Source organism: Rattus rattus, chromosome 2 (assembly GCF_011064425.1).
Source record: "Rattus rattus isolate New Zealand chromosome 2, Rrattus_CSIRO_v1, whole genome shotgun sequence".
NCBI lineage: Eukaryota > Metazoa > Chordata > Mammalia > Rodentia > Muridae > Rattus > Rattus rattus.
The window spans coordinates 143,888,893-143,916,524 of record NC_046155.1 but is presented as its reverse complement, the minus strand read 5'-3'; the positions used below and the strand labels follow the sequence as shown (position 1 = coordinate 143,916,524).

The window sequence follows — 27,632 nt, the reverse complement described above, 5'->3', positions numbered from 1 at the left end:
GAATATATAAAAGTAGGAATATATTGAGGAATGTGTGTGTGTGTGTGTGTGTGTGTGTGTGTGTGTGTGTGTGTGTGTGCAAACTGAATCTATTAAAAAACAAGCCGAATATTTGAAAGAAAGAAATTGGGGAATCTGACAGTGGTTTTGGAGGGAGAAGGAAGAAAGGGGAAAATAAAAGAAATAAATTAAAAGTAATCATTCTTCATAATTTTTTGCCAATTATTCTAGAATTTGTCTCTTTAAGCTTCAGTGCCCTAGCCAAAAGTTTATCAAATACAGATAAGACACATGCATATATTTAAATAGTCACAAATTCATTGTGACATTTTAGAGAGAGATCATTCTAACTTTGTCTTTATAGTTTCAGCAAAAACTGTTTATATATTCTATGGTGGAGGGATTTGCAAAAAAAAACCTTTCTTACTAACTAAGAGCTATGATAGATCAGAATGTGGATATGTCTGAATCTACTAGTCATTCTCATTCACTTTCATAGGAAATTCCAGTGCCTACTAATCTCAGTAGATAGCTAGACATAGCATGACACTGTGTATACAACTGACCTTTGAATATTGATGCCTTATCAGGCTGCTTTCCCTAAGAACATCTATGTCTTCAGTGACTTACACACACAGAGCTTGGGGTATATGGTATAACTGGCTCATTGACTTTGATGAAAAAAATATAGCAATATTGCACTGTATACTAAAAATTGTACTCTGCTTGGCCTACATATGTAGTTTCTAAAAGTTCTAGTGTGGTATTTCATTTTCTTTCTCAAAGCTGCCCAGGATCACTGTGTGATGGTCCACATCATGATACTTTAATTTAGTCTGAAGTAAGGAAACATCAGCATCACATAGTGCATGAGAATCCCACCTTCATACTTCTGTAAGAACTTCAAATCCTGTCAGGGTAAAATAAGTTCAAAGAATGAGAGTGAAAGTAAATCTCAACCATTGGACACTGACCTTGGTCTTGGAACTGAAGAGAGACTTGGAGAAAAGATGATTGGGAAGATGTGAGATCATGAGTCATGGTCATTCCTTTTTGATTAATGTATCATATCCTACATCAGTCTCTATCCAGGGTGAGCAATCCCAGATGGGCAGAGATTGGGTCCACTTGGGATCTCCCTTGGTCTGAATCAAGCAGACAATCTCAATCAGCCAGTTCATTCCTGAAAGAACAAGTGTCACTCATTTCAACAGTACTTGCAAAAAAGCCTCAAGTAGAATATATACCCATAAAATTTACAGTGCTGCCCACTTTCAAGCACACAAACTTGTGTTCACAGTGTTAAAATGGTGTAACTACAAAGTATATTCACTCAACATAATTTTAAGACATGATTTTACAAGGCTGAGTCCCTATACTCAATAAAAAGCAAACCTCCAGTGGATTATCTCCTCCAGCCCTGAGCAACTATCATTCTACATTCTGGTGGGGTGAATTTGACTTTTCCAGATATTTCACAGTGATGAAGTCATAGTAGCTGTCCTCTGAGACTACCTTTCTGAGTTTAATTCACTGAGATGCAACAAAGCTACAGTGTATGACTGAGTACTTCTTTTTAAGGTAAATTAATTCCCTCATGTATATTTACCACACACAGTTACATTTGTGTTTAAGTGTTCATTTGTTATTGTCTGGTTGTCTTTTTCTGGATTTCCATTGCTTTTTGATTTTCTGTGTCATTGTGATTTCAATGTTAGCAGCCTAATTCTTACCCAAGATCTGTGCTTCTTCCACAGAGCAAACATCCATTCTCCAAACCACCATAATGTCACTTTTTGATTTCTCGAGTTTTCAGATTCTACTTCCTGGACAAGGTCCATGGGAATTCTACCTGGCAGTGTCCTCTCCTCCACATAACCTCAAATATAGTCCTTTATCTCTTGGTGCTATTTCTTCTCTTTATTCTCATCACTCTTTCTCTTCTTCTATCTCTTCACCACAGATAAAGACCAGTTTGAAATTCTGACTCAGGGTATACTATCATCGTTCTAGTGCCATAACTGATCACCTCTCCTGACATAGGTCATAAGTGTACTCTTTCTCTGCATGGAACACAGATGAATCTCCATTCCCACAAATAATTTTACACATTGGATCTATAGAGCACTACTCCCAAAGTAAATGAAGATCAAAGCCCTAACCTCCTTTACACAATTCAGAATCAATCTTACTGATTGTCCTTCCCTGACTTGGGATAAGTGAATACGATCAAATCTTCTTCAACCACTTATTACAAACCTTTCCAGAATTTCTTTTGAAACCCAAAAGGCAAGAAAAGTTATTCCTTCAAACTTAGTCTGAAATAATGAATAACTCTGTGTGGTGCTTTTAGGATTCCAGCCCTGGCCACCTTTCCAGCTTATTGCAAATGCTGAGAGGTAAGATTTAGAGTGCAGTTAAAAAATCACTAATATTCTCTAGTTTGTTGTGAAGCTAGCTACTGATAGGAGTAAGTAAATATTGTAACACCCAGCCAAATGTTACTGTATTGAGTAATTTTGAACTCATATTAAGAACATTCTGCAGCTTTTCTGAGCCCAAGTTCATGACCTCACACAGAAACTCAGTAAAAAGTAGTAGGACATGAAATTGCAGGATAATTTAAAATGTCTTCTAAAACAATTTACCTTTCAGAAGGATTTTAAATGTGCAAAAAAGTGACAAAGAGGATACAGAAACTTTTCAAGACAATTCTTTTTTTTACTTGTGGTTTTGAGAAACTCATAGATATTAGCTGCCTTTCTTCTTACCCTCAAAGCCCTCCCTCCATTTCTTATATTTATGATCTCTTCTTTAATATTTTTCTATTTATATGTGCACACATATAAAGTCAACCTACTGAGTCCATTCAGCTGGGCTTGTATGCTGAGTTGTGTGGTTGAGATTGGAAAATTAATGTGGGATTTCATCTTCAGACACTGCTTATTCGCCATGTCTTTGCAATGACTGATATGATGTACTTCATCTTCTATGGTATATGTGAGGAGCTGTCCGAGGAGCTGTCCTCACAGATGTGAGGAGCTGTCCAAGGAGCTGTCCTCACATATGTGAGGAGCTGTCCTCACATACTCCATTACAAGATGGCACCGGCATCCGGCAGAACGCACCTAGTAAAAAGGGCAATACGCAGGCACCTGGTAACTTCCCTACTCAAAGGGACACGTATGCTTTGGTACGTCATCTGGCATAATTGGCAGCGACCAGTCAGAGAGTGACACGTCCTAGGCGAGGATAGTTTCCTATATAAGGGACGGTTATTCCTCACTCGGCGTCTCCGCATTGTAAGCTTATGCTCTCCCTCTCAAGACGCATTAAAGCTTTTCTGCAGTAGGATCCTGTGTGTGCCGCGTCGTTCCTGCTGGCGAGACGTAGCGCGGGACATCTGGTGCTGAAAACCCGGGAAAGACCTCGCCATCGTCAGCACCTTCGGAGATCCCTTGGAGACAAGGAGGATTCAGAACTGCATGTAGGTATGTTCGGAGAGGCAGCCTCTCTTGGACTTTGGTCTGGGGTTGTCACCGCCTTGGGAAGGATTTGTTGAGGCTATAGTATTTGTCCTGGGAGCCACCCTACTCTTTATGTTCTGTTTTCACCGTTTTCGCTGTTAAAAGGACGATCACAGCAGCTGAAGGCGCGTCTCAGTCTCTCGTATATAAGTGAGCTTCGCGCAGCTCCCTTTTACCTTCGATTTTGACTGTTGAGGAGCAAGGACGCGATAAGGCCGACATAGATAAGCGGCACCGTCCGGGGAGGCGCGTGTAAGACTCCCGTACATAAGAGAGCAGCGTGTCCGTCTCTACCCTTTCACTTCATGCCTTGTCAGACGGACGTAGATAAGCTGCCGGCGTTCCTGGCCCATCATGGGATCCTCACAGTCTGTGGTCACGGCCTTGGAAACAGTGTTAAAGCAGAGGGACATCAAAATTGGAGGAAGAACACTTAAAAACTTTGTGAAGGAGGTAGAGAGGGTGGCTCCTTGGTTTGCCTGTTCAGGCTCGTTTACAATTGCCTCATGGAACAAACTTGGAAAAGACCTTGACAGAAAATTGGCGGAAGAGGATCTGCGCCTAGGGACCAAAGCTATATGGAAGCTGGTTAAGAATTGTTTAAAGGATGAAACGTGTAAGGCAGCAGTAGTAGAAGGACAGGCCACTCTCGAGGTAGTCCGGGACAGTATGTCAGAAACCGAACGTAGTGAGAGGTTGGGCGCGCACAAGAAAAAGGACGTCCTAAGAAAGAAAAAAGGCCCTCCCGGTAAGTCCGCAGACAAGGGAGCGTTGAAATTTTCAGATTCCAGCACTTCCTCCTCTACACATAAACCAGGAGGGGGAGCCAGCCTATACCCTGTGAAAGAGCTAGAAGCGCTGAACCTCGACAGTTCTGAAAGCTCTGAAAATAAAACCTTAGACTCAGAGGAGGAGGCCGAGCTAGATGAGGAAGCAGCTAAATATGAGGAGGAAAGATATTACCCCGATGAATGTAGGGGAAGTAATAGAAGCCTTCTAGCGTGGCCGCCACCAATGGCGCCCCCTCCATATGAGACACGCTCACGCACCTTCTCACTAGTCCCCGAGAGGGTGAGAAGAAAGGTGAGTATGACCTTAAATTTTTTAAATCTTGATGAAGCTGGACAAACAGCGGCTGAGCGACATTGCTCAGAGCCCAAGAGGACAAAAGAATTAGTCAAATGGAAGGATGTATTGACAAATGAATGGAAAGGCCCGGATCCTGTTTTAATAAGATCCAGGGGAGCTGTCTGTGTTTTTCCACAGGACAAAGAAAATCCCATATGGATCCCAGGACAACTTACTCGGAGCATCACAGCAAGTGATCAAGAAGGGACTGGGACTCCTGCACCTCCTCACTCTTCTTCCATGGATGCCACCAACGGTGCAGGGCGAGCTATGATGGGGAATAATGTCAACCTTTCCACTCCCGATGCCGGTGATGTACCACTAACAGGGATTTAGGGTTGGCCTATTTACCTAAGGATCCACAGGTTGAACGACTAAAAGAAAATAGGACTATTCCCCTTAAGGGCAGCCTTTGTTTTGGCATATTCAACAAAACATCTTTTGATCTCCCTTGCATTATGTTATGTAATCAATCTTCTGCTTGGTTAAGGGAGGCCACATGGGGAACTGGTGAGGAGGACATTGTGGCTAACGCCACAGTTCTCTATGGTGGTGGCCTTACATTGCGTTAATGGTAGCTGCACTGATCTTACGCCCATGGCGATGCTACTAGGAGGAAAGGGCGAAAAGGGACGGTTGTCATTTTCCTGGACGGGGAACATCAAACCTGCTGCCTCTGTCTGGACAGCTGCTCATATAAAATATCGCAGTAGTTACCCGCATGCCTCGATTTATCCCGATCCCTGTTGATACCCCGGGGACCATGAAAAAGAGATTTTGGTATTTCTGCAATTATTGCTGGCATTATTGCTACGACAGCAGTCGCTGCCTCGGTTACTGCCTCGGCATTGGCCTTGTCAAATTCAGTACAGACAACCCAAACTATCAATGATTTATCGGCCACCGTCTCTGTGGCTCGGGACAGACAGGCCTCGGCCAATACTCAGATATAGGGAGGCCTTATGCTTGTCAACCAACGTATAGATCTGGTCCGAGAGCAATTAGACATTCTATGGCAACTGGCCCAGCTTGGCTGTGAGCAAAAACTCCCAGGCCTTTGTGTCACCTCCATATAATATGACAAATTTACCCGAGCTGCTAATCTGTCTAAGAGTCTTTCACAGCATCTGTTACAGAATTGGACCTCGGAGTTTGAACAGACACTTCGAGAGCTGAGAGCGACCATCATTCAAGTAAATTCTACCCGACTGGACCTGTCTTTGACGGAGGGATTGTCGTCCTGGATCACTTCAGCAGTCTCTTATTTCAAGGAATGGGTGGGAGTGGGACTTTGTGGAGTGATCCTCTGCTGTGGATTAGTGTTACTCCTCTGGTTGCTTTGCAAATTGAGATCTCAAACAAGAAAGGACAAAGTAGTGATCGCCCAGGCGCTTGTAGCCCTTGAACAAGGAGCGTCAGCCGATATCTGGTTGACCATGCTCAAGCAACAGGTCGCCGGCTGGACAGCTCTTGCACTCCTAGAACCTCGGTTCATTGCACAGGATTAGAGTGTCCGGCTTGAGCAGCCCATGAGGGGTGATGAGCTTAGCATCGCACAGGGAAGTTCTACCAAATATGCTCCCTGGAAGGCATGTCATATTACATGAGGGTTTCTGCCCCAGTTTTCCCTCCCTCAAAAAATGGCAATGCGACGGGTCGGGAGTGCCCTGGGTCCCAACAACAGCCTAAGGGTATCTCTCTTGTACAGGTTCGCCAACTTTGTACGAGAATATGACCTCCGTCTTCGCCCTCCTATATTTGGGTGTCCTGTTTGCTTAAAAAAAAATAAAAAAATAAATAAAACAGAAAAGGGGGAGATGTGAGGAGCTGTCCGAGGAGCTGTCCTCACAGATGTGAGGAGCTGTCCAAGGAGCTGTCCTCACATATGTGAGGAGCTGTCCTCACATACTCCATTACAAGATGGCACCGGCATCCGGCAGAACGCACCTAGTAAAAAGGGCAATACGCAGGCACCTGGTAACTTCCCTATTCAAAGGGACACGTATGCTTTGGTGCGTCATCTGGCATAATTGGCGCGACCAGTCAGAGAGTGACACGTCCTAGGCGAGGATAGTTTCCTATATAAGGGACGGTTATTCCTCACTCGGCGTCTCCGCATTGTAAGCTTATGCTCTCCCTCTCAAGACGCATTAAAGCTTTTCTGCAGTAGGATCCTGTGTGTGCCGCGTCGTTCCTGCTGGCGAGACATAGTGCGGGACAGGTATAACCATGTAGAATTTTCCCTGGCCTTTTTGGTGCACCTAATAGTGCTATTATGCTTGTTTGTTTGGATAACTATACTGTTAAGAGTTCGTGTGTCCAATGGAATAATACTCAGCTATCAAAACAATGACTTTATGAAATTCATAGGCAAATGGATGGAACTGGAAAATATCATCCTGAAAGAGGTAACCCAATCACGGAAAAACACACATGGTATGCACTCATTGATAAGTGGCTATTAGCCCAAACGCTTGAATTACCCTAGATGCACAGAACACACGAAACTCAAGAAGGATGACCGAAATGCAAATGCTTCACTCTTTTTTTAAAAGAGGAACAAGAATACCCTTGGCAGGGAATAGGGAGGCAAAGTTTAGAACAGAGGCAGAAGGAACACCCATTCAGAGCCTGCCCCACATGTGGCCCATACATATATAGCAACCCAATCAGATAAGTTGGATGAAGCAATGAAGTGCAGGCTGACAGGAACCAGATGTTGATCTCTCCTGAGAGACTCAGCCAGAATACAGCAAATACATAGGCGAATGCCAGCAGCAAACCACTGAACTGAGAACAGGACCCCCATTGAAGGAATCAGAGAAAGAACTGGAAGAGCTTGAAGGGGCTCGAGACCCCATATGAACAACAATGCCAAGCAACCAGAGCTTCCAGGGACTAAGCCACTACCCAAAGACTATATATGGACTGACCCTGGGCTCCAACCGCATAGGTAGCAATGAATAGCCTAGTTAGAGCACCAGTGGTAGGGGAAGCCCTTGGTCCTGCCAAGACTGAACCCCCAGTGAACGTGATTGTTGGGGGCAGGGTAGTAATGGGGGGAGGATGGTGAGGGGAACACCCATAGAGAAGGGGAGGAGGAGGGGTTAGGGGGATGTTGGCCCGGAAACCGGGAAGGGGAATAATAATCAAAATGTAATTAAGAAATAATCAAGTTAATAAAGATAAAAAACAAACAAACAAACAAACAAAGAGTTCGTGTGTCTAAGAGAGACTCTACCGGAAGGAATCTTGGAACACTGGAGGATGTCTGTACCCTCCTCTATGATATTTACCTTGAGTCCTAGGTTAAAAGGATAAATTGAAGCTGTACTACTTAGGCTTAGGCACCTTGCTATCAATTATTACCTCCATTTTAGCCTATTGTGCATCTATAGAAGAGTCTCCATACGTTGTAAAAAGAAGAATCTTTAACAAGCGTTGAGAATCAAATTTACCTGTGCATATTAGAACAGGTATTTAGAAAAGAACTGGAAATTATACTGGTTTGGTGAGCTTTTTGAGTTTTTGCCCTTCTAGTACCAGCTGTTTGCCTACATTTAAAATGCAAGCCATAACTTCCCTCTTTTTAAAAAATATTTTATTGTATTTTAACTCTATATTTATTATTTACATTTCTAATGTTATTCCCTTCCCAAGTTCCCATCCATTAGCCACAATCCTATCCCCTGACACTTCTTATTCGAGAGTGTTCCCTCCCCTCAACCACCCTCTCTTCCAGCCTCTCTGCCATGATTTTCTCCTACATTGAGGGGTACAGAACTGGCAGGACCAAGAGCTTCTCCTCCCATTGGTGCCCAAAAAGGCCATCCTCTGCTACATATGCAACTGGAACCATGGGTCTGTCCATGTATACTCTTTTGGTAGTGGTTTTGTCCCTGGGAGTTTTGGTTTGTTGGTATTGTTGTTCTGATGGGGTTTCAAGCCCTTTCAGTTCCCTTCTATAACTCCTCCAATGCATACCCTGATCTCAGTTCAATGGTTTGTTGTTATATTAGCCTGTGTATATGGCATAATCTGGCTGAGTCTCTCAGGAGACAGCTATATCAGGTTTCTGTCATCATGCACTTCGTGGACTCATCAATACTGTCTAGTTATGGAGGCTGTATACGTAAGGGCTGAATCCCCAGGTACGGCAGACTCTGAATGGACATTCCTTCAGTCTCTGCTCCAAACGTTGCCTCCATATGCCCTCCTATGAATATTTCTGTTCCCTCTTTTAAGAAGGACAGCAGAACCTGCACTTTGTTCATCCTTCTTCTTGAGGTTTATGTGGTCTGTGTATTGTACCCTGGGTAATTTGAGCTTTGGGACTAATGTACACTTATCAGTGAGCATATAACATGTGTGTTTTTCGGTAATTTGGTTACCACACTCAGGAAAATATTTTCTGGTTCCATCCATTTGCCTATGAATTTCACAAAGTCTTTGTTTTTGATAGCTGAGTAGTATTCCATTGTGTAGATGTACCTCCTTTTTGTATCCATTCCACTGTTAAAGGGCTTTTTAGTTTCGGTTCTTTCCAGCTTCTGCCTATTATATATAAGAACATAGCGGACTATGTGTCTTCTTATATTTTGGAGCATCTTTTGGGTATAAGTCCAGGAGTGGTATATCTTGGTCCTCAGGTACTACAATGTCCAGTTTTCTGAGGAAACTTCAGACTGATTACCAGAGTGGTGGTTGAACCAGCTGGCAATTCCACCAACAATTGAGGTGTGTTCCTGTTTCTACACATCCTCACCAGCACCTGTTGTCAACTGAGTTTTTTATCTTTGCCATTCTGACTGACATGAGGTAAAATCTCAGGGTTGTTTTTATTTGCATTTCCTTGATAAGGATGTTGAACATTTCTTTAAATGCTTCTCAGATATTTGATATTCCTTAGCTGAGAATTCTTTGTTTAGCTCTGTGTACATTTATAATAGGGTTATTTGGCTCTCTGAAGTCTACCTTCTGGCTATATTTGACATAGCCCTCTATTGGATGTAGGATTGGTAAAAATCTTTCCCCAATCTTTGCCGATGTTTTGTCCTAAAGAGAGTGTATTTTCCATTACACAAGTTTTGCAATTTTATGGGGCCCCAATTGTCAAATCTTGATCTTAGAGCATAAGTTATTGATGTTTTGTTCAGAAAATTTTCCCCAGTGCATATGTGTTTGAAATTCTTCTCCACTTTTTCTTCTATTAGTTTGAATGTATATGATTTTACATGGAGCTTCTTGTTCCATTTGGACTTGTGCTTTGTACAGTGCTATAAGAATGGATCAATTTACAATTTCAATATGCTGACCTCCAGTTGAACCAGTAGCATTTGTTGAAAAGGAAATCTTTTTTCCACCAGAAGGTTTTAGCTCCTTTGTCAAAGATCAAGAGATCAGAGGTGTGTGTGTTCATTTCTGGGACTTCAGTTCTATCACATTCATCTAGGTGCCTGTCTCTATACCAATACCGCATAGTTTTTATCACTATTGCTACATAATACAGCTTGATGTCTGGGACGGTGATTTTCCCCAGAAGTTCCTTTATTGTTGAAGATAATTTTTGCTATCCTGGGTTTTCTGTTATTTCAAATGAATTTGCAAATCGATCTTTTAAACTCTATGAATAATTGAGTTGGAATTTTGATGGGGTATGCAGTGAACCTGAAGATTGCTTTTGGCAAAATGACCATTTTTACTTTGTAAATCCTGCTAGTCCATGAGCATGGGAGATCTTTCCATCTTCTGAGACCTTCAATTTCTTTCTTCAGACACTGGAAGTTCTTGTCACACAGATCTTTCACTTGCTTGGTTAGACTCCCAGGTATTTCATGTTATTTGTGACTATTATTAAGTGTATTGTTTCCCTAATTTCTTTCTGACCCTGTTTATCCTTTGAGTAGAGGAAGGCTACTGATTTGTTTGAGTTAATTTTATACCCAGCAACTCTGTTGAAGTTGTTTATCAGGCTTAGAAGTTATTTGGTGGAACTTTTGAGCTCACCTAAGTATACTATTGTATTATCTTCAAATAGTGATATTTTGATTTTTTTCCTTTCCAATTTGTATCCCTTTAACCTCCTTTTGTTGTCTGATTGCTCTGTGAAGGACTACAAGTACTATATTGAATAAGTAAGGAGAGAGTGGACAGCCTTGTCTAGTCCCTGATTTTAGGGGGATTACTTTAAGTTTCTCTCCATTTAGTTTGATGTTGGCTACTGGTTTGCTGCATATTGCTTTTACTATGTTTAGGTATGGGCCTTGAATTTCTGGTCTTTGTAAGACTTTCAATATTAAGGGGTGTTGAAGTTTGTTAAATGCTTTGTCAGTTTCTAATGAGATGAACTTGTGGTTTTATATTTTAGTTTATTTACATAGTAATTTACGTTGATGGATTTCCATATATTGAACCATCCCTTCATCCCTGAGATGGATCTTACTTAATCATGATGTATGATCATTTTGATGTGTTCTTGGATTCGGTTTGTGTCAATTTTATTAAGTATTTTGCATCAAAATTCATAAAGGGAATTTGGTCTAAAGTTTTATTTCCTTTTGGGTCTTTGAGTAGTTTAGGTATAAGCATAATTTTGGCTTTATAGAAGAAAAGTGGATAATGTTCTTTCTGTTGTTATTTTGTGGAACAGCTTAGACATTGTTGATTTTAAGTCTGCTATGAAGGTTTGATAGAATTCTGCACTAAACCCATCTGGTCCTGAACTTTGTTTGGTTGGTAGACATTTAGTAACTGCTTCTATTTCTCTAAGAGTTATAGGATTGTTTAGATGCTTTATCTGATCCTGATTTAATTTTGGTACTTGTGTCTGTCTAGAAAATTGTCCACTTCATGCAGATTTTCCAGTTTTGTTGAATGTAGGCTTTTGTAGTAGGATCTAATGATTTTTTTAATTTCTTCAGATCCTGTTCTTCTGTCTCCCATTTCATTTCTGATTTTGTTAATTTGGATATACTCTCTGTGCCTTCTGGCTATTCTGGCTATGTGTTTTTCTATCTTGTTAATTTTCTGAAAGAAGCAGCTCCTTGTTTTGTTGATAATTTGTATAGTTCTTTTTGTTTCTACTTCATTGATTTCCGCCCTGAGTTTGATTATTTCCTGCCTTCTACTCCTCTGGTGTGTATTTGTTTGTTTTTGTTCTAGAGATTTTAGGTGTGCTGCCAAGCCGCTAATGTATGCCTTCTCCAGTTTCTTGTTGGAGGCACTCAGAGCTATGAGTTTTCCTCTTAAAACTCATTTCATTATGTCGCATAAACTTGAGTATGTTGTGCCATTTTCATTAAATTCTAAAAAGTCCTTAATTTCTTTCTTTATTTCATCTTTGTCCAGGTATCATTGAGTAGAGTGTTGTTTAACTTCCACATGTATATTGGTTTCTGTGATTTTTGTTGTTATTGAAGACCAGCATTAGCCCATGGTGTTATAATAGGATGCATGTAATCATTTCAATCTTCCTGTATCTGTTGAGGTCCGTTTTTTGATTGGCTATATGGTCAAGTTTGAAGAAGGTACAATGAAGTGCAGAGAAGATGGTATATTCTTTTGTTTTAGGATGAAAAATTCTATAAATATTGGTTAAATCTATTTGGTTCATAATTTCTTTTAGTTTCTCTGTTTCTCAGTTTAGTTTCTGTTTTCATGATCTGGCTATTGATGAGAGTGGGGTACTGAAATCTCCCTCTATTATTGTGTGAGATGCAATGTGTGCCTTGAGCTTTAGTCAGGTTTCTTTTATGAATGTAGTTGCCCTTACATTTGGAGTGTAGACATTTAGGATTTAGAGTTCATCTTGGTGGATTTTTCTTTCGATATATACGAAGTGTCCTTCCTTATCTTTTTTGATATCTCTTGGTTGAAGGTTGATTTTATTTACTATTAGAACATCTGCTCCAGCTTCTTTCTTGGGATCATTTGCTTTATTTTTTTTCAGCTTTGAACTCTGAGGTAGTGTCTGTCATTGTCACTGAGGTGCGTTTCCTATATGCAGCACAATGCTGGGTCTTTTGACTTGTCCTGTCAGTTAGTCTGTGTCTTTTTATTGAGGAATTGAGCCAATTGGTGTTTAGATACATTAAGGGAAAGTGTTGTTTCCTGTAATTTTTGTTGTTAGAGGAGGAATTTTGTTTGTGTGGCTATCTTATTTTGGTTTTGTTGCAAGGAAATTACTTTCTTGCTTTTTCTAAGATGTAGTTTCCCTCCCTGTGTTCGAACTTTCCATCCATAATTCTTTGGGGAGCTGGAAATGTGGAAAGATATTGTGTGAAGTTGGTTTTGTCATGGAATTTTTGGTTTCTCCATCTATGTTAATTGAGAGTTTTTTCTGTATATAGTAGCCTGTGCTGGCATTTGTGTTCTCTTAGGATCGGTATCACATCCACCCAGGAACTTCTGGTTTTCATAGTCTCTGGTGAGAAGTCTGGTGTAATTCTGATAGATCTGCATTTATATGTTACTGGACCTTTTTCTCCCTTACTCCTTTTAATATTCTTTCTCTTTTTGTGTGTTTGGTGTTTTGACAATTATGTGATGAGAGAAATTTCTTTTCTGTTCTAATCTATCTGGTGTTGGTAGGCTTCTTGTATGTTTATGGGCATCTCTATATTTAGGTTAGGGAAGTTTTCTTCTATAATTTTGTTGAAGAAATTTCCTATCACTTTAAGTTGGAAAGTCTTTGCTCTCTTCTATAGCTATTGTCCTTCAGTTTCATCTTCTCATTGTGTCTTTGATTGCCTGGATATTTGGGGTTAGGAACTTTATGTGCTTTATATTTTCTTTCACAGTTGTGTCAATGTATTCTATGGTATCTTCTGCCTCTGAGATTCTCTCTTCTAACTATTGTATTCTCTTGGTGGTGCTTCATCGATGACTTCTTATCTCTTTCCTAGGTTTTCTTTCTCCAGGCTGTCTTCTTTTGTTATTTCTTTATTGTTTCTATTTCCATTTTTAGACCCTGGATAGTTTTGTGCAGTACCTTCACCCATTTGCTTGTGTTTTCCTATCATTTTTCATGGAATGTTTGTGTTTCCTCTTTAAGGGTTTCTACTTATTTACTTTTGTTGTCCTGTATTTCTTTAAGGGAGGTATTTATGTCCTTAAATGCCTCTATCCTCATCATGAGATGTGATTTTAAATCCAAATTTTAGCTTTCCGGTGTTGGGACATCCAGTATTTGCATTGTTGGGTGACCTGTGCTCTGATAATTTCAAACAATCTTTGTTTCTGTAGCTTAGGTTCTTGTGCTTGCCTCTCCCATCAGGTTGTCTCTGGTGTTAGCTTGTCTTGCTGTCCCTAACAGTGTCTTTACCCTCTTGTAAGACTGTGTGTCAACACTCCTTTAGATCTGTTTTCTTTCAGCTAGATCTGGATATGGAGAGCTGTGGACTTCGTCAGCTCCAGAACATGCCAGAAAATGGAATGGTCCTGTTCCAGACTGCTCCTGGGTTTGTATGTCCTTAGGCCTCCAGGCAGGTTCCTACGAGCAGAAAAGCTGGTCTTTCTTCTGCTCTCAGGTGTGCTTTGATTCTGGTGACTGGCTTTCAGCTCTGGATACAGGCAGAAACTGGAAGGTTCCTGCCCCTGACTGCTACTAACTTTCTGTGTCCAGAGGGCACATAGAACACTAGGCAGGTTACTCTTAGGCCAGGAATGTGTTCAGAGGTGAAGGTCTTCCCTGAACTCTCATGATCACATGCACTTCAGAAAGTCTAGCTCCTTTCCCCACGAAATTTAGATATAGAGAGCTGTGGGACATCTGTTGCTTCTGGAACAGGCAAAAATCAGAAGGGCTTCCCTTTTTTTGAGTTGGCATTAGGTCTAATTAGATAGCTTTTTATTCCCTCAAGATGAAAGTGCAACCATTGTGCTCCTGTGGTTGTCTTTCCAATAATGTCATTCTTGTGCCTCACAGTCTTCATATATGCATTTTTTGAGTGATTTTTCCTCTCCCTTGGCATAGTGAGTAACATTTTACTTCATGAGAATCACTTCACTTTGAAGAGATTTCCAAGCTATTCTATTGCAATTCCTCCAAATGTTCTATCTGAAGTACATTGTAGCTTCAGCATCATTATGTTTTTAAGTTCTTGGAGATAACAAATGTCAACAATAGCTGATGTCGTTTTGGGGTTTCTCTTAGACTCTCCTAACCAACTACTTAGGAGAAAGTTCCTCATGCATGATATTGGGGTTATGTTTTATAGTCCATAGTTCTTGGGGAAGAAAATTATCATTCCAAATGGCACAATATCTTTAAACTACATATTAACGCTTCATATATATCTATGTGTGATTTTAGATAAATAGTGGATAATATGATTTTCTATGTCTTTTCAAATATTCCTGGAATTATTTATTGCTACTTCTCTTCTGTCACTGTGTAATAAGCTCTGTGTTCTATCTACAGGTAGTGCAATCCAACTAATTTTCCCATTTCTCCCTTTGTAGCACCTCTGAACTAATCCAGCATCCCAGTGTCTAGAGCTCATCTCCCAATTGGTCCTTTTTCACTTTCCTGGTTTCTGTGATTACTCCAGGTCATAAATGCATGCACATCTACAGATTCAAAGTCAGAAAGCACAATTAAAAAAGAAAATTTCACACTTGTCTTTCTTGGTCTGGGTTACCTACCTCAGTGTAGGCTTTTCTAGTTCTACCCATTTGCCTGAAATTTTCATGATTTCATTTATCTTCAAAGCTAAGTAGAATTTCATTGTACATATGCCACACTTTTTCATTAGTTATATATTCATTAACGTACATTTGAGTTGTTTTCATTTTCTAGTTATTATGAGGAGAAAAGTAATGAACATGGCTGAGATAATTTTTGTGGAGTAAAATATCAAGCCCTTTCAGCATATGCCAAGTAGTATTGTATCTGTGCCAGATGATAGGTTTTAACACTGATTTTAGAGTAACTACATCAGTTTGATATGCAACTAAGTGAGTGAGTATACCCTTTTCCACACATTTGTACAAGCATTTATCTTACCAGCATATGTTGTTTGTTGTTTCCTTGGTCATAGTATTTCTGATTAGAGTACATTAAATCTCAAAGTAGTTTAACTTTTATGTCCTTAATTGCTAAAGATTTTGACCAATTAAGGGATATATCTTGGGAAAAGTTTTCAATTAGCAATAATCGCGCCTCGGATAAACCTCATTGGCTATGATACTGCCACTGCGCAAAGCTTAAGGGATATATCTTACTTATTTTTATTTCTTCTCAAGAGAAGAATGAAGGTAAAGGGCAGTTTTTAATGAAGTCTTGTTTTCACATGGACTGTTTGCCTGTCTCTTTTGTGTTTTGTCTGTAACTCCCTACTGCAGCAACATTACACTATCAGTCTTTCTCCTCCCTTCTCCCTTTAAATAAAAAATAAAAATAAAAACAAACAAAAAACTAAACCAGAATGAAATAAAAGTCTGTCTTCCCTTAAAAAAACAAGAAGATTATTCCGTGTTGACTAACTACCTAGGTATGGGGATTGTCCTGGAATGTGGTTGATAACCCCAGTGACACTGCTTTAAAGAAAACTAGCTTTACTTTTCCGAGAAAGTATCAGTTGCAAGAAGCTTCTTGATTAAAAGTGGAATGTTGTGTCCACTTCTTATTCTCTCTACACTTCTGCCTCTTAACCATCTTTCTAGCTCTTTCATTGATTCTTAAGCCTTGAGATAGATTTGATAGAGACTGAGTGCTTCAGTTTTTCACTGGGTATTGTCCAGATGGGAGTGTGTGTTTTAATTACAATCTGATGGAAAAAAAAAACTTCTCTGATGAGAGTTGAGCAACACACCATACTATGGCTGTAGAGATATCTTATTAGGATTCATTTTACTGCTATATTAGTTTAGCAGAATAATCGTAACAAATTTTCCTGTGGGCCCATGATCTCTCTAGAAAAAGAGTCTTGGCCCCATATCCAGTGTCAGGTATGGGTTCCATCTCACATAATTGGATTTAAATCCAATCAAATAGTTGTTGATTACTCCCATAACACTTATGCCATCGTTAAACCAATATATCTTGTAGTCAGTGTTATAGGTCACAGGGTTCATCATTATGTGAGATTGATGATCTCTGTGCTTCTCCTTTAGTATGTACACTATATTCCAGCACTATTGATGACAACTAGTAGAGTTGAAACATCTGGTTAGACACCAGCTCAATCTCTCCATGTCCAATGGTATCAGTTAACTTGTTCATAAATAGGACCTTACCATCATGGAATGGAATGTAACAAATAAATAGCATTGACAGTAGCCTATAATGTTTAGCAGGTTACATTAGACCCACTGGGCCAACAACTCACAAGATGTAACCAATTCCTAATCCTAGAGATTTTACTTGGTAGTATATGTTTTCTAGTTGGGGCATTGTCTGCCCCATATATCATAATTTAAGTATTTTTATTTATTTTAGAAAGCTTCTAATGAATAAAATTTCCATATATCTTTTCAAAATGTCTACAGTGCTAATTGAGAGAAAACACAGTTCTCAATATCGAAATTATTATTTGTGGATAAAAATTTGAATTGACCTCTTATTTTGATATTCTACCAGATTTCATTTTGTGGAAAATAATGGATATTAACACTACAGAATAAATCAGATCAAAATAGAACGTCATTTTAAATTAATTTCTAACAAATTTTCTCTCTCAGATACCAGATTTGATTATTATGGGGGAAGGAACAAGAGACAAGACCACTGAGAACCAGTATTTCATAGAATTCACAGCAAAAGCAAATCTTGTTGGACAAGATTTTTCATTTTACAAAGAGACCCTGAAATTGGGGAGATGGGATATTACTCAGTGGTTAAAAGCAATTTCTGCTCTTCCAGAAGATCCAGGTTCCATTCTCATCTGCCATATGCCAATTACCACAATTTGTAACTACAGTTCCATGGAATTCAATGATCTATTCTGGCTTCTATAGGCACCAAGCATGCATGAGTTGCACAGACATGAATGCACTCACACACATAAAAGTAAATTTAAGGTGCATTGTTTCTTTTTAAGGAATGCAATTAGTATTGTAATTACACTGAGTCTGTAGATTTCCTTTGGTAATTTAGTCATTTTCATAATATTGATTTTGCCAATCCATGAATGGTATGTGGTGATGTCTTCCCATCTTGTATCATCTTTTAGGTGTTTTTAAACAATGGTATCTTCCAAAGAAGCTAAACAAGAAGGAAAGCCCAAGTTAAGAAGTTTGAATCTTACTTAGAGGGGGAACAAAAGAGTCATGGAGCAAGATGGTGGTAAGGAAGTTGGTAGAGAGGGGATGGAGAGAGTAAAGTGGGGTTCAGGATCAGGTGTGAGGAAGGACAGGGGAGATGGCCAGATAGCAATGAGAATGAATGGAAATCTGCAACTAACAAGGGTAGGAAGATGGTAGCATCTGGAGGACATGCCAGAGATCTGGGTTAGGGGAGGAATTCAAAATATGACTTGTAGCTTCAGAGATATGGAACCTGTAAAGGTCACCTCCTAAAGCCATGTGGGAACCCCAATGGAGTGTAGGTACACCGATCTGCCTACAAAGCTTTTGACCCAAAATTTATCCTGTCTACAAGAAATGTAGGCAGGGAAGATGGAGCAGAGTCTGAGGAATTGGCCAACCAATAAACCGACACAACTAGAGACACATCCCATGGGTAAGTATCAATTTCTGACACTATTAATGATACTCTGCTATGCTTGCAGACAGGAGTCAATCATGACTGTTGTCTGAGAGTCTCCATGTGGCAGCTGATTCAGATAAATGCAAAGACCCACACCCAAACAGAGGATGAAAGTTGGAGCTCTTATGGAAGTTGGGGGAAGAATTGAGGAATCAAAAAAGGGAGAGGAACAATGCTGAAGACCAACAGAGTCAACTATCCTAAACACTTGAGGCTCTCAATGACTGAAACATCAACCAAGAACACAAGCTGGAGCTAGACCACACCCCATGGCATATATGTAGCAGAAGTCCAGTTTGGTGTTTATATGAGTTCCAAACAACTGGTTCCAGGGCTATACCAAAAGCTGTCTGTAGAATGTTATTCTATCTGGGCTGTGTTGTATGGCCTCACTAGGAGAGGAAGTGCATAAAACTGCAGAGACTTGTTGTGCCAGGGTTGAAGGAGGGATAACCAAGGGACCCTCCACCATTCAGACATTTACACTGAGATAGTGTCTGTCTTTGTCTCTGAGGCATGTTTCCTTTATGCAGCAAAAAGCTGGGTCCTCTTTATGTATCCAGTCTGTTAGTCAATGTCTTTGTTGTTGTTGTTGTTAATTTTTTTTCATCTTTATTAATGGGTATTTCTTATTTACATTTTGATTATTATTCCCTTTCCCGGTTTCCAGGCCAAATCCCCCTACCCCTACCCCTCTCCTTCTCTATGGGTGTTCCCCTCCGCATCCTCCCCCCATTACTGCCCTGCCCCCAACAATCACGTTCACTGGGGGTTCAGTCTTGGCAGAACCAAGGGCTTCCCCTTCCACTGGTGCTCTTACTAGGCTATTCATTGCTACCTATGAGGTTGGAGCCCAGGGTCAGTCCATGTATAGTCTTCGGTAGGGGCTTAGTCCCTGGAAGCTCTGGTTGCTTGGCATTGTTGTTCATATGGGGTATCAAGCCCCTTCAAGCTCTTTCAGTCCTTTCTCTGATTCCTTCAACGGGGTTCCCATTCTCAGTTCAGTAGTTTAATGATGGCATTCCCCTATGTATTTACTGTATTCTGGCTGTGTCTCTCAGGAGAGATCTACATCCGGTTCCTGTCGAGTCTACGACCTTTTATTGGGGAATTGAGTCTGTTGATGTTGAGAGATATTAAGGAACAGTGATTGTCACTTCCTATTGTTTCCCTTGTTTGAGGTGGAAATATGTTTGTGTGTCTCTCTTTTGACTTCATTGCAAGGAGATTATCGTCTTGCTTTCTGTATGACATTGTTTCTCTCCTTGTCTTGGAGTTTTCCATCTATTATCCTTTGTAGGGCTGGATTTGGAGAAAAATATTGTGTATTCAGTTTTGTCATGGAATATCTTGGTTTCTTCATCTACGTTAATTGAGAGTTTGCTGGATATAGTAGCCTGGGCTGTCATTTGTGTTCTCTTAGGGTCTGTATGACATCTGTCCAGGATCTTCTGGTTTTCATAGTCTCTGGTGAGAAGTCTAGTGTAATTCTGATAGGTCTGCCTTTATATGTCATTTTACCATTTTCTCTTACTGCTTTTAATACTTTTTCTTTCTTTTGTATGTTTGATGTTTTAACTATTTTGCAACGGGGGGAGTTTTTCTTCTGGTTCAATTTATTTGGAGTTCAGTAGGCTTCTTGTATGTTTATGGGCATCTCTTTCTTCAAGTTAGGGAAGTTTTCTTCTGCAATTTAGTTGAATATATTTACTGGCCCTTTAAGTTGGGAATTGTAACTCTCTTCTATACATATTCATTTACATTTACAGGAGGCTGCAATTGAGGGAATTCAGCTTTTAAAAGATTTGGAGTTTTATAGTGGATGGATATTTTAAAGGTACAGGACTTTCAATCTGAATTTGTAAAGACTGTGGAGCCTCTAAAGTACTTTATGTTTTCAGTGTAAGATCATAGAAATGAATGAGATAAAAATGTTGTGGCTTAATGGAGTTGTATTTGTGTGTGAAGTTGACAAGGAGTCATTTGTATTAGTTTTAGGTCGACTTGACACCAGCAGAAGATATCTGGGGGGAGGGAGGATCTCAATTAAAAAAGCATCTCTGTAACATCTGGATATAGTCACGACTTTAGAGAACTTTCCTAATAAGTGTTTGATGGGGGAGGAGTCAGGTTTTGTGATTGGTGCCATTCCTCAGCTGATAGTTCTTTGTTCTATAAGAAAGCAAGCTCAGCAAGCCATGAGAAGCAAACCAGCCAGCCAAACCCCTCAATGGCCTCTGTATCAGCTCCTTACTCTAGGTTACTGCCCTGGTTACGTTCCTGTCCTGGCTTCTATTCATGATAAAAAGTGATATGGAAACCTAAGTCAAATAAATTTTTTTTCCAAAATTTTGTTAGCCATGGTGTTTCATCGAAGCAATATTAATCCTAACTAAGATACCTTCATATACAGCAGAATCCTCTCAGTCTGTGGCCCCATTCATTCTGTAGCACCATCCTATGGAAGCCTGGCCCTGTTAAGTACACCGTTCTTTATTGAACAGGCATATACAGGAATGATTTGTTTGAGAGCTGGAAAATGTTAACAGGGACTTGACACTCCTCTGTAGGATTTCCTGATATCTTAGGGCTCCAGCCCAGAAGAAATTTGATCTCCATGTTTGTTGACCATCTCAAAAATGGAACTATACTCAGCCTGCTGCCCACAGGTCTTCCTCATTCCTTTCCATTGTTGGGGACTCCTTATTGAAAGTTAAGTGCCTGCTCAGTTTTTCATCTTCCTGTTAACTTCTCCATACACACCTGCTTTATCTCAGCTATTCAGAGCCTGACTCTGCTCTCCAAGTTCACTACAGATCCCCTGGTCTCTACCCAGAGTTTCTGCAAGCTTCTACACAAATGGGTTAATGTATTCTTTAGATAGAGGCTCAGATGTTTGTCCTCAGATTGTCCTTAGGCTGAATGAATATTTTGGTGACAGCTATTGACATCTTCTTGTGAGGGACTGAACTTCCTTCAGTCCATAGTTGGAACCTCTCAGTTTGCTTCTCAGCAGTCCATGCACTCCCAACTAGATAGAAATGCAGAGATACAGAAGCCTAAACTTCTTGAGTGTGATAGAAAACCTGTGACAGGGAAAAATTATATTCTAAATACCAAGTTTGGGGAATGTTCATTGAAATGAAAGCAAAGGAAAATACAATGCAAAATCCAACTCAAGGTGAAGAAAGCTCCACTAGCATGTGGCATGGTAGCAAAGCATTTGCTGAAATTTGTGGGAATAACCTGGGTTCAGTTCCCAATAGTGACATCAAAGAAACAAATGCAAGAAAATGAAATACTTTTTGCATATCTAAAATTTTTGAGACAGATTTTCACTGTGTAGCCATGTCCTAAAACTACCTCTGTTGACTAGGCTGGCCTCAGACTTACAGAGATCTGCTTGCCTCTATCTCCCTATTGATAGCATGAAAGGCATCTACTGTCAACACACAGTCCACATCATAATTTTTAACAGGGTCTCACTATAAAGTTTTGTCTGTGCTGGAACTTCCAGCAAAATATATGTTTTGTTAGTTTTTATTTTAAGTGTATCAGTGTTCTGCCTACATGTATGTTGGTATATCATGTGCATGCCCTCTAGAAGAGGAGCACATACTCTTAAATACTGAGCCATCGCTCTAATCTCAAATAAGTCTTTTAGAAAAAGGCTAAGAGGAAAGGTGAAGGAGCTGGGAGAGAGGTGCTAGGATTTTATGGGGTATGTTATTGGAATGTAAAGTGAATAAATAAATTAATGAAAAACAAAACATTAAAGTGGCCTTCCTCTGATCAAGGTCCTCTCAGAGAATGGGAGTCTCCTTCATGCCCTCTTTAAACTTCAATCTGGTCAGACCTGTGAGTTCTCCTTCCTAAATATGAATTACAAACTTCTTAGTTTCCAAGTATCAGACAAGATTGGATACATTCATAATTTACCCAATAGCAAAATGGACATAGTTATGACCTGTGAATACCATAACGTTCACTCAAGTCATATTTTCTGGGTCACTGGGGGCCTCTCTTGTTGAGAAAATATTGGGACTTATGAGACATGATTTTTATAGGCTTATGAGGTGGGTAAAAATGCTTTCCATCAAGCCTAACCACCAACCATTTTCTCATGGTTGAAGGAAACAATCAACTCTCTAACCCCAAATTGGGTTCTTATACTCACTGTGTGTGCATTCATATTCACCCACATACAAAGTAAATGGAATGCAATTAAAAATTTGTTCTGGGGCTGTTCTAGTCTCAGAGCATTAGACACACATGGTAGACACATTTATATTCAGGCAAAACACTCACACATTAAATAAAATCAATAAATCAAAAATACCAATAAATAAAAAGGCAGAGATAGAGGGAGACATTCGATGTCTTCCTCTGACTTCTCTATGTCCAAGTACGTGGTCATGCACACAAGAACACAAACACACACACACACACACACACACACACACACACGTTAATAGCAGCAAACTCGTGTTAATATTATTATGGTGCACACATATATACCTGTGTTCAGGTGGAAGGATTAATGTGAGGAATAGATGTTATATAGTTTTTAAAAGATGGTTGTATCACAAAGTCTCTTCCCCAACAGGTCCTGAGGCTGAGCCTAAATTGCTGAGTCTGGACCATTGTATTACTAAATTAATCCTGTTCAGGGACATAGCAAGCAGAACGAACACATGAGGTAGAAAGGGGAAAGGATAAAAAAGACAGACAGCTGCAGGGGTAAGGACAGAAATGGAAAAAAGTGGAAGGGAGATGACCAAAAAGTACAGAAGACTGAGTACATGTCTGTAATCACAGCAGATGGGAGTCAGATTACTATGAGTTTACCTATACAGCTAAATCCTGCCTTAAAAGTGTGGTGGTCGTGGTGGTGGTGGTGGTGCTGGAGGAGGAGGAGGAGGATGAGGAGGAGGAGGAGGAGGAAGAAGAGGAGGAGGAGAGATGACTCGGTGGTTAAAAGAACTGACTGCTCTTCCAGAGGACTCAGGTTTCATACCCAGTACCCACGTGACCCTGTACAATCCTTTGTAATTCCAGTTTCAGGGGACTGGGTGCTCTCTTCTGGTCTCTATGAACATTGTACATACATGGTTCACAGACGTGTGTGTGTGTGTGTGTGTGTGTGTGTGTGTGTGTGTGTAATGTGAGGAACTCCACATTCCAAGGAAGGACCAACAATGCCCAGTTCTGTCCTCTCACAGATTTGAGATGTGGTGAGTATTGTCACTTTCCTCACCTATAATAATGAATGTCTATCAGATGCATTGCTATGATGATGTCTACAGTTATGACTGACTTATTTTCTTTTTGTTGTACTAGGGATTGAATTTAGTGCCGCCTACATTTTAGACAAGTGTTTAGACTGTGTCACTGAGCTATGTACTCAGCCTTTCACTAGAATTCTAGGCAGGTGATCTACAGCTGACCTACACTGCTGGAGCCCTCTAAAACTTACCTATGACAGGATCTAATTAAATTTTGTAGGCAGTTCTTAAACTTGAGATCCTTCTTCTCAGTTCCCCAGTGCTGGGATTCCTGGGTATGCTTTACCTGACGTGGTCCTGTGTTCCTTCTTAGTTCACTCCCAGCACATTTGGAGAAAGGCATTTTCCAAACAGAAAAAAAATCCCAGGTGCACACTATAGGTAGAAAGGGCAGAACAAAACTTAACTCTTTCCACCTAACAAAGTTTACCCTTCAAAGAAATCACATAGAGTCAAACAGAAAAAAAATATCACTCAGACTTAAGTAATATCCATCATTTTTAATCAGTTTTATTTTTAATAGCTTGGGAGGGAGGACCCGAGATATCAGTGAGTAGTAAAGGAGAGAACAGAGAAGCTAACATCAAATTAGGGGACCTTATTTTATGGCCATTTGCTTTGTCAGACTTGTGAGTTGAAAGTAAAATTTTGTGGGAAAAGGGAGGGTATTGAGATAGGTCTTATGGACCCACGGCCATACATTTGCAATGCACCCTACCTCAATCCCCCTGCTTCAGTCTTCCTCATTTTGAAATCACAAAGATGAATCACCACACCTGGCCTATGAAATAGACTACTTGACATACTCTGTGGACCTCTGAAAGACCTCTCTACCAGGAAGGCCCGTGAATAGGTAGGTCTTCAAAACTCTTAATGAGATTCAATTCCTATAGATACCTGAAAAACTCCAACACTGGTGCCTTCTCCTGACACTGAGAACTTGAGATTAGGGCGACAAGGGCTCATGTGGCCACACCAACCTCAGTAGATACTGTGTAACAAGTTCCACAGACTGAGGTGTTAGATTCCAAAGAAAGGAGGTCTCCTGGAACCGGTTGCGGAACTCTCTAGGATAAAAATATTGAGCTGTAGTTCTCATGGCAGTTTGTTGCTTCACTTTCTTCTATTCCTTTTCTATATTTATGAGATGTTCTTGATAGCCTGGGCTAAGATTTTAAGTGAGAAAGTTGGATGAGAAGGCACCCATTGAGTTGGGGTCACTAGCCATGACCTTTTCTCCAAGAGATCCAGTGCTTTGCTTCATAATCATTTACATAATTACAAAATAGTACTTTGATGGAAATACTCCCAACAACATATGAACTTACATGGCTATGAGTGTGCTATTGAGGTGGACTCTGACATTTTGATATAAAAAGTATTGTTTTTAAGTACAGTTTTAAATTGAATTTCAAGGACTTTTACTAAGACAGAAGCTACATGTCAGAAAAAGTTTACCCATGGAAATTTATTAACTTGTTCAGGACCTACAGGTCACAACCAAGTGCCCCTGAAAATCTTTTGAACCCATTCCTGGAAGTTTGCTATTAACTATAAGTGATTTTTTTTTTGTACTTTGTTCAGTTAAATGATAATGATGTTTTTTATTTTATTTGTACTTGATTCTTTGAACCCACTATTTAGAAATTGTAATACCAAAATGTTTTCTATTTTCTTGTGCCAGATGATAATAATAATTGTTCTTTGTAGCTGCTTCAATGAACACATCTTTTAGAATTGTAACACAAAAGCCCCAGTTTGAAGGCTGCAAAATACACTCAGATTCAAACCTCTGTCTTTGTTTCTGTTTGTCGCTGCCAAATCCTTTACTTAGTCTACGAAGGACCTACATCCCAGGAAACCCCACACCAGGCTGGGGTGGTCTGTGGCATCATATAACATACTCTTTATCTTTAGCTTGGGGTAAGCTGTAAAAGAGCTAAACTCTCTAATGGAGATGAGGGTGGACTGCACCTAGGGCTGAATTGTTCATCACTTTTTGTAGTATTGTTACTTCCTGGTGCTTGCTGAGGGCTACTCTCCTAGACTCTAAGCTACATTATACTTACTTAATACAATCTACTCACCTTCCATACATAGTCATGTAGTATGCATATATTGTGTTAACATGCAGGAGCTCATGACTATGAACATGAAAACATGCATACATTATACTCACATATAATACATGCACACATACATCTATGCATAGATCATTTTCCTGGCATGTACAAGGGTCTGAATTATATTCCACACATAGCAGAACACACCTACACACACACACACACACACACACACACACACACACACATTTCTCTTACCCATTAATCCTCTCAGTCACCTAATAATCATGCATTACCACATCTTCACTCATGTACAAGGGTCTGAATTATATTCCACACATAGGAGAACACACCTACACACACACACACACACACACACACACACACACACACACACACATTTCTCTTACCCACTAATCCTCTCAGTCACCTAATAATCGTGCATTACCACACCTTCACTATTTAAAGGGGACATCAGAGGGATTAGTATTCTGTTTTGGTGAGGAATACTAGTGTTGGCATAAGTGTATAAGCCATACACTTAGGGTGGAGGCCCAATATATAGTCTAGACTGACTTCAAGCTCAAAGCTAACCCTCTGCCTCAGCTTCCCAAATTCTGGGGTTAAAGGTGTGAGTTATCATGTTTAGCATGTTATTCTAGAACTAGTAGTTCCTGGGAAACACTGTCAAGTAAAATTCACTGGCATAGAAGTTTCACTGGCAAAGCTCTGTGAATCATGTGAGTCTCCTTAGTTTATAATATGACTTGATTGATTGACTGATTGCTCAATAACCATGATGATGGGCAAGTTCTCTGAACCTAGGCCCAATAGCACAGACGAGTTATAATGCTGCTCTTCAGGAGGAGAGGGAGGAGGCAAGAAGATCTGAAGATCAAGGTCTGCCTGGGATCAAGCCCTGTCTGGGAAACTGTCTCCCAATACTAATTCTTAAAAATATGATTCTACACTGATGTGCATATGGGAAGTGTAATATGACCTAGTTTGTTTTAAAGAGGAGGAGGAAGAGAGAGGGAGGAGGAGAAAAACAAAAAGAGGCACGAATGAAATTGAAAGGGAAATGAAGGGTGTCCAAGAAGAAGCAAAGGTAGAGAATGGGGTAGATATGACATCAGTGCATTCTCTCATTGTATAAAATTAACAATAATTTCATTGCTTAGTTTTTGAAATTACAGTATAATTACATTATTTTTACCTTTCTTTTCTTCTTCCAAACAAAATATTTTTAAAATTAAGATAACAAAATATGCTAGAGAGAGATGGCTTAATGATTAAGAGTACATAGTACTCTTGTAGAGGATCTGAGTTCAGTTTCCAGTATCCACATTTCATGGCTCTCAACTTTCTACAACTCCAGCTCCAGGGCATCTAATGTCATCATCTGGCCTCTTCTGAAACTGTAATTTTGTGTGTCAGATTATACACCCCCCACACAAACATACAATTAAACTGAATCTCTAGTCTTATGCAGTGGCTTTAATATCAGCACCTGGGAATCAGAGACAGGGGGGTCTTTGATGAGTTCGAAGCCAGCATAGTTTACATATTAAGACCTTGTCTCAAAAATAAATTTTTATCAAATTTAAAAAATAGAGGGCTGATGATATATCTCAGTGGTAGGTCACTTCTGCATATATGAAACCTAAACAGAAACAAAAAGTACAAAGGGAAGGAGAACTCTTAGAGGACAGTGTTGTGAGAAGGCATTATATAAGAAGATTGATGCTATAAGAAGGGGCATGGGAGGCTTTTAGGCCACTTCATAAATGTGGATGCTGCCCTTGTCCTCTCTCCTTCATTCACTCTGGATCTGACAAGGGCCCACAGAAGATTATATTAACTGTATGAGGGATCCAGAGAAAAGATCATCCTACCTGTGCCCTGGACTCAGGTAAGTTCA

General features: G+C 39.9%; 1 protein-coding gene and 1 non-coding gene across 2 annotated transcripts in view; both read right to left on the bottom strand.

Annotated features, from left to right (window-relative positions):
• The window catches only part of LOC116893273 (alcohol sulfotransferase A-like), a 129,448-nt gene that overhangs the window by 53,245 nt on the left and 48,571 nt on the right, over window positions 1-27,632 (bottom strand). Inside the window, 3 exon segments of the mRNA XM_032895120.1 lie at window positions 883-910; window positions 1,077-1,187; window positions 2,210-2,247. Coding sequence (XP_032751011.1) covers window positions 883-910; window positions 1,077-1,187; window positions 2,210-2,247 — 177 coding nt within the window.
• On the bottom strand, window positions 15,725-15,861 carry LOC116895119. The gene has a single exon (XR_004387266.1). It is a non-coding gene; the product is annotated as a U4 spliceosomal RNA (small nuclear RNA).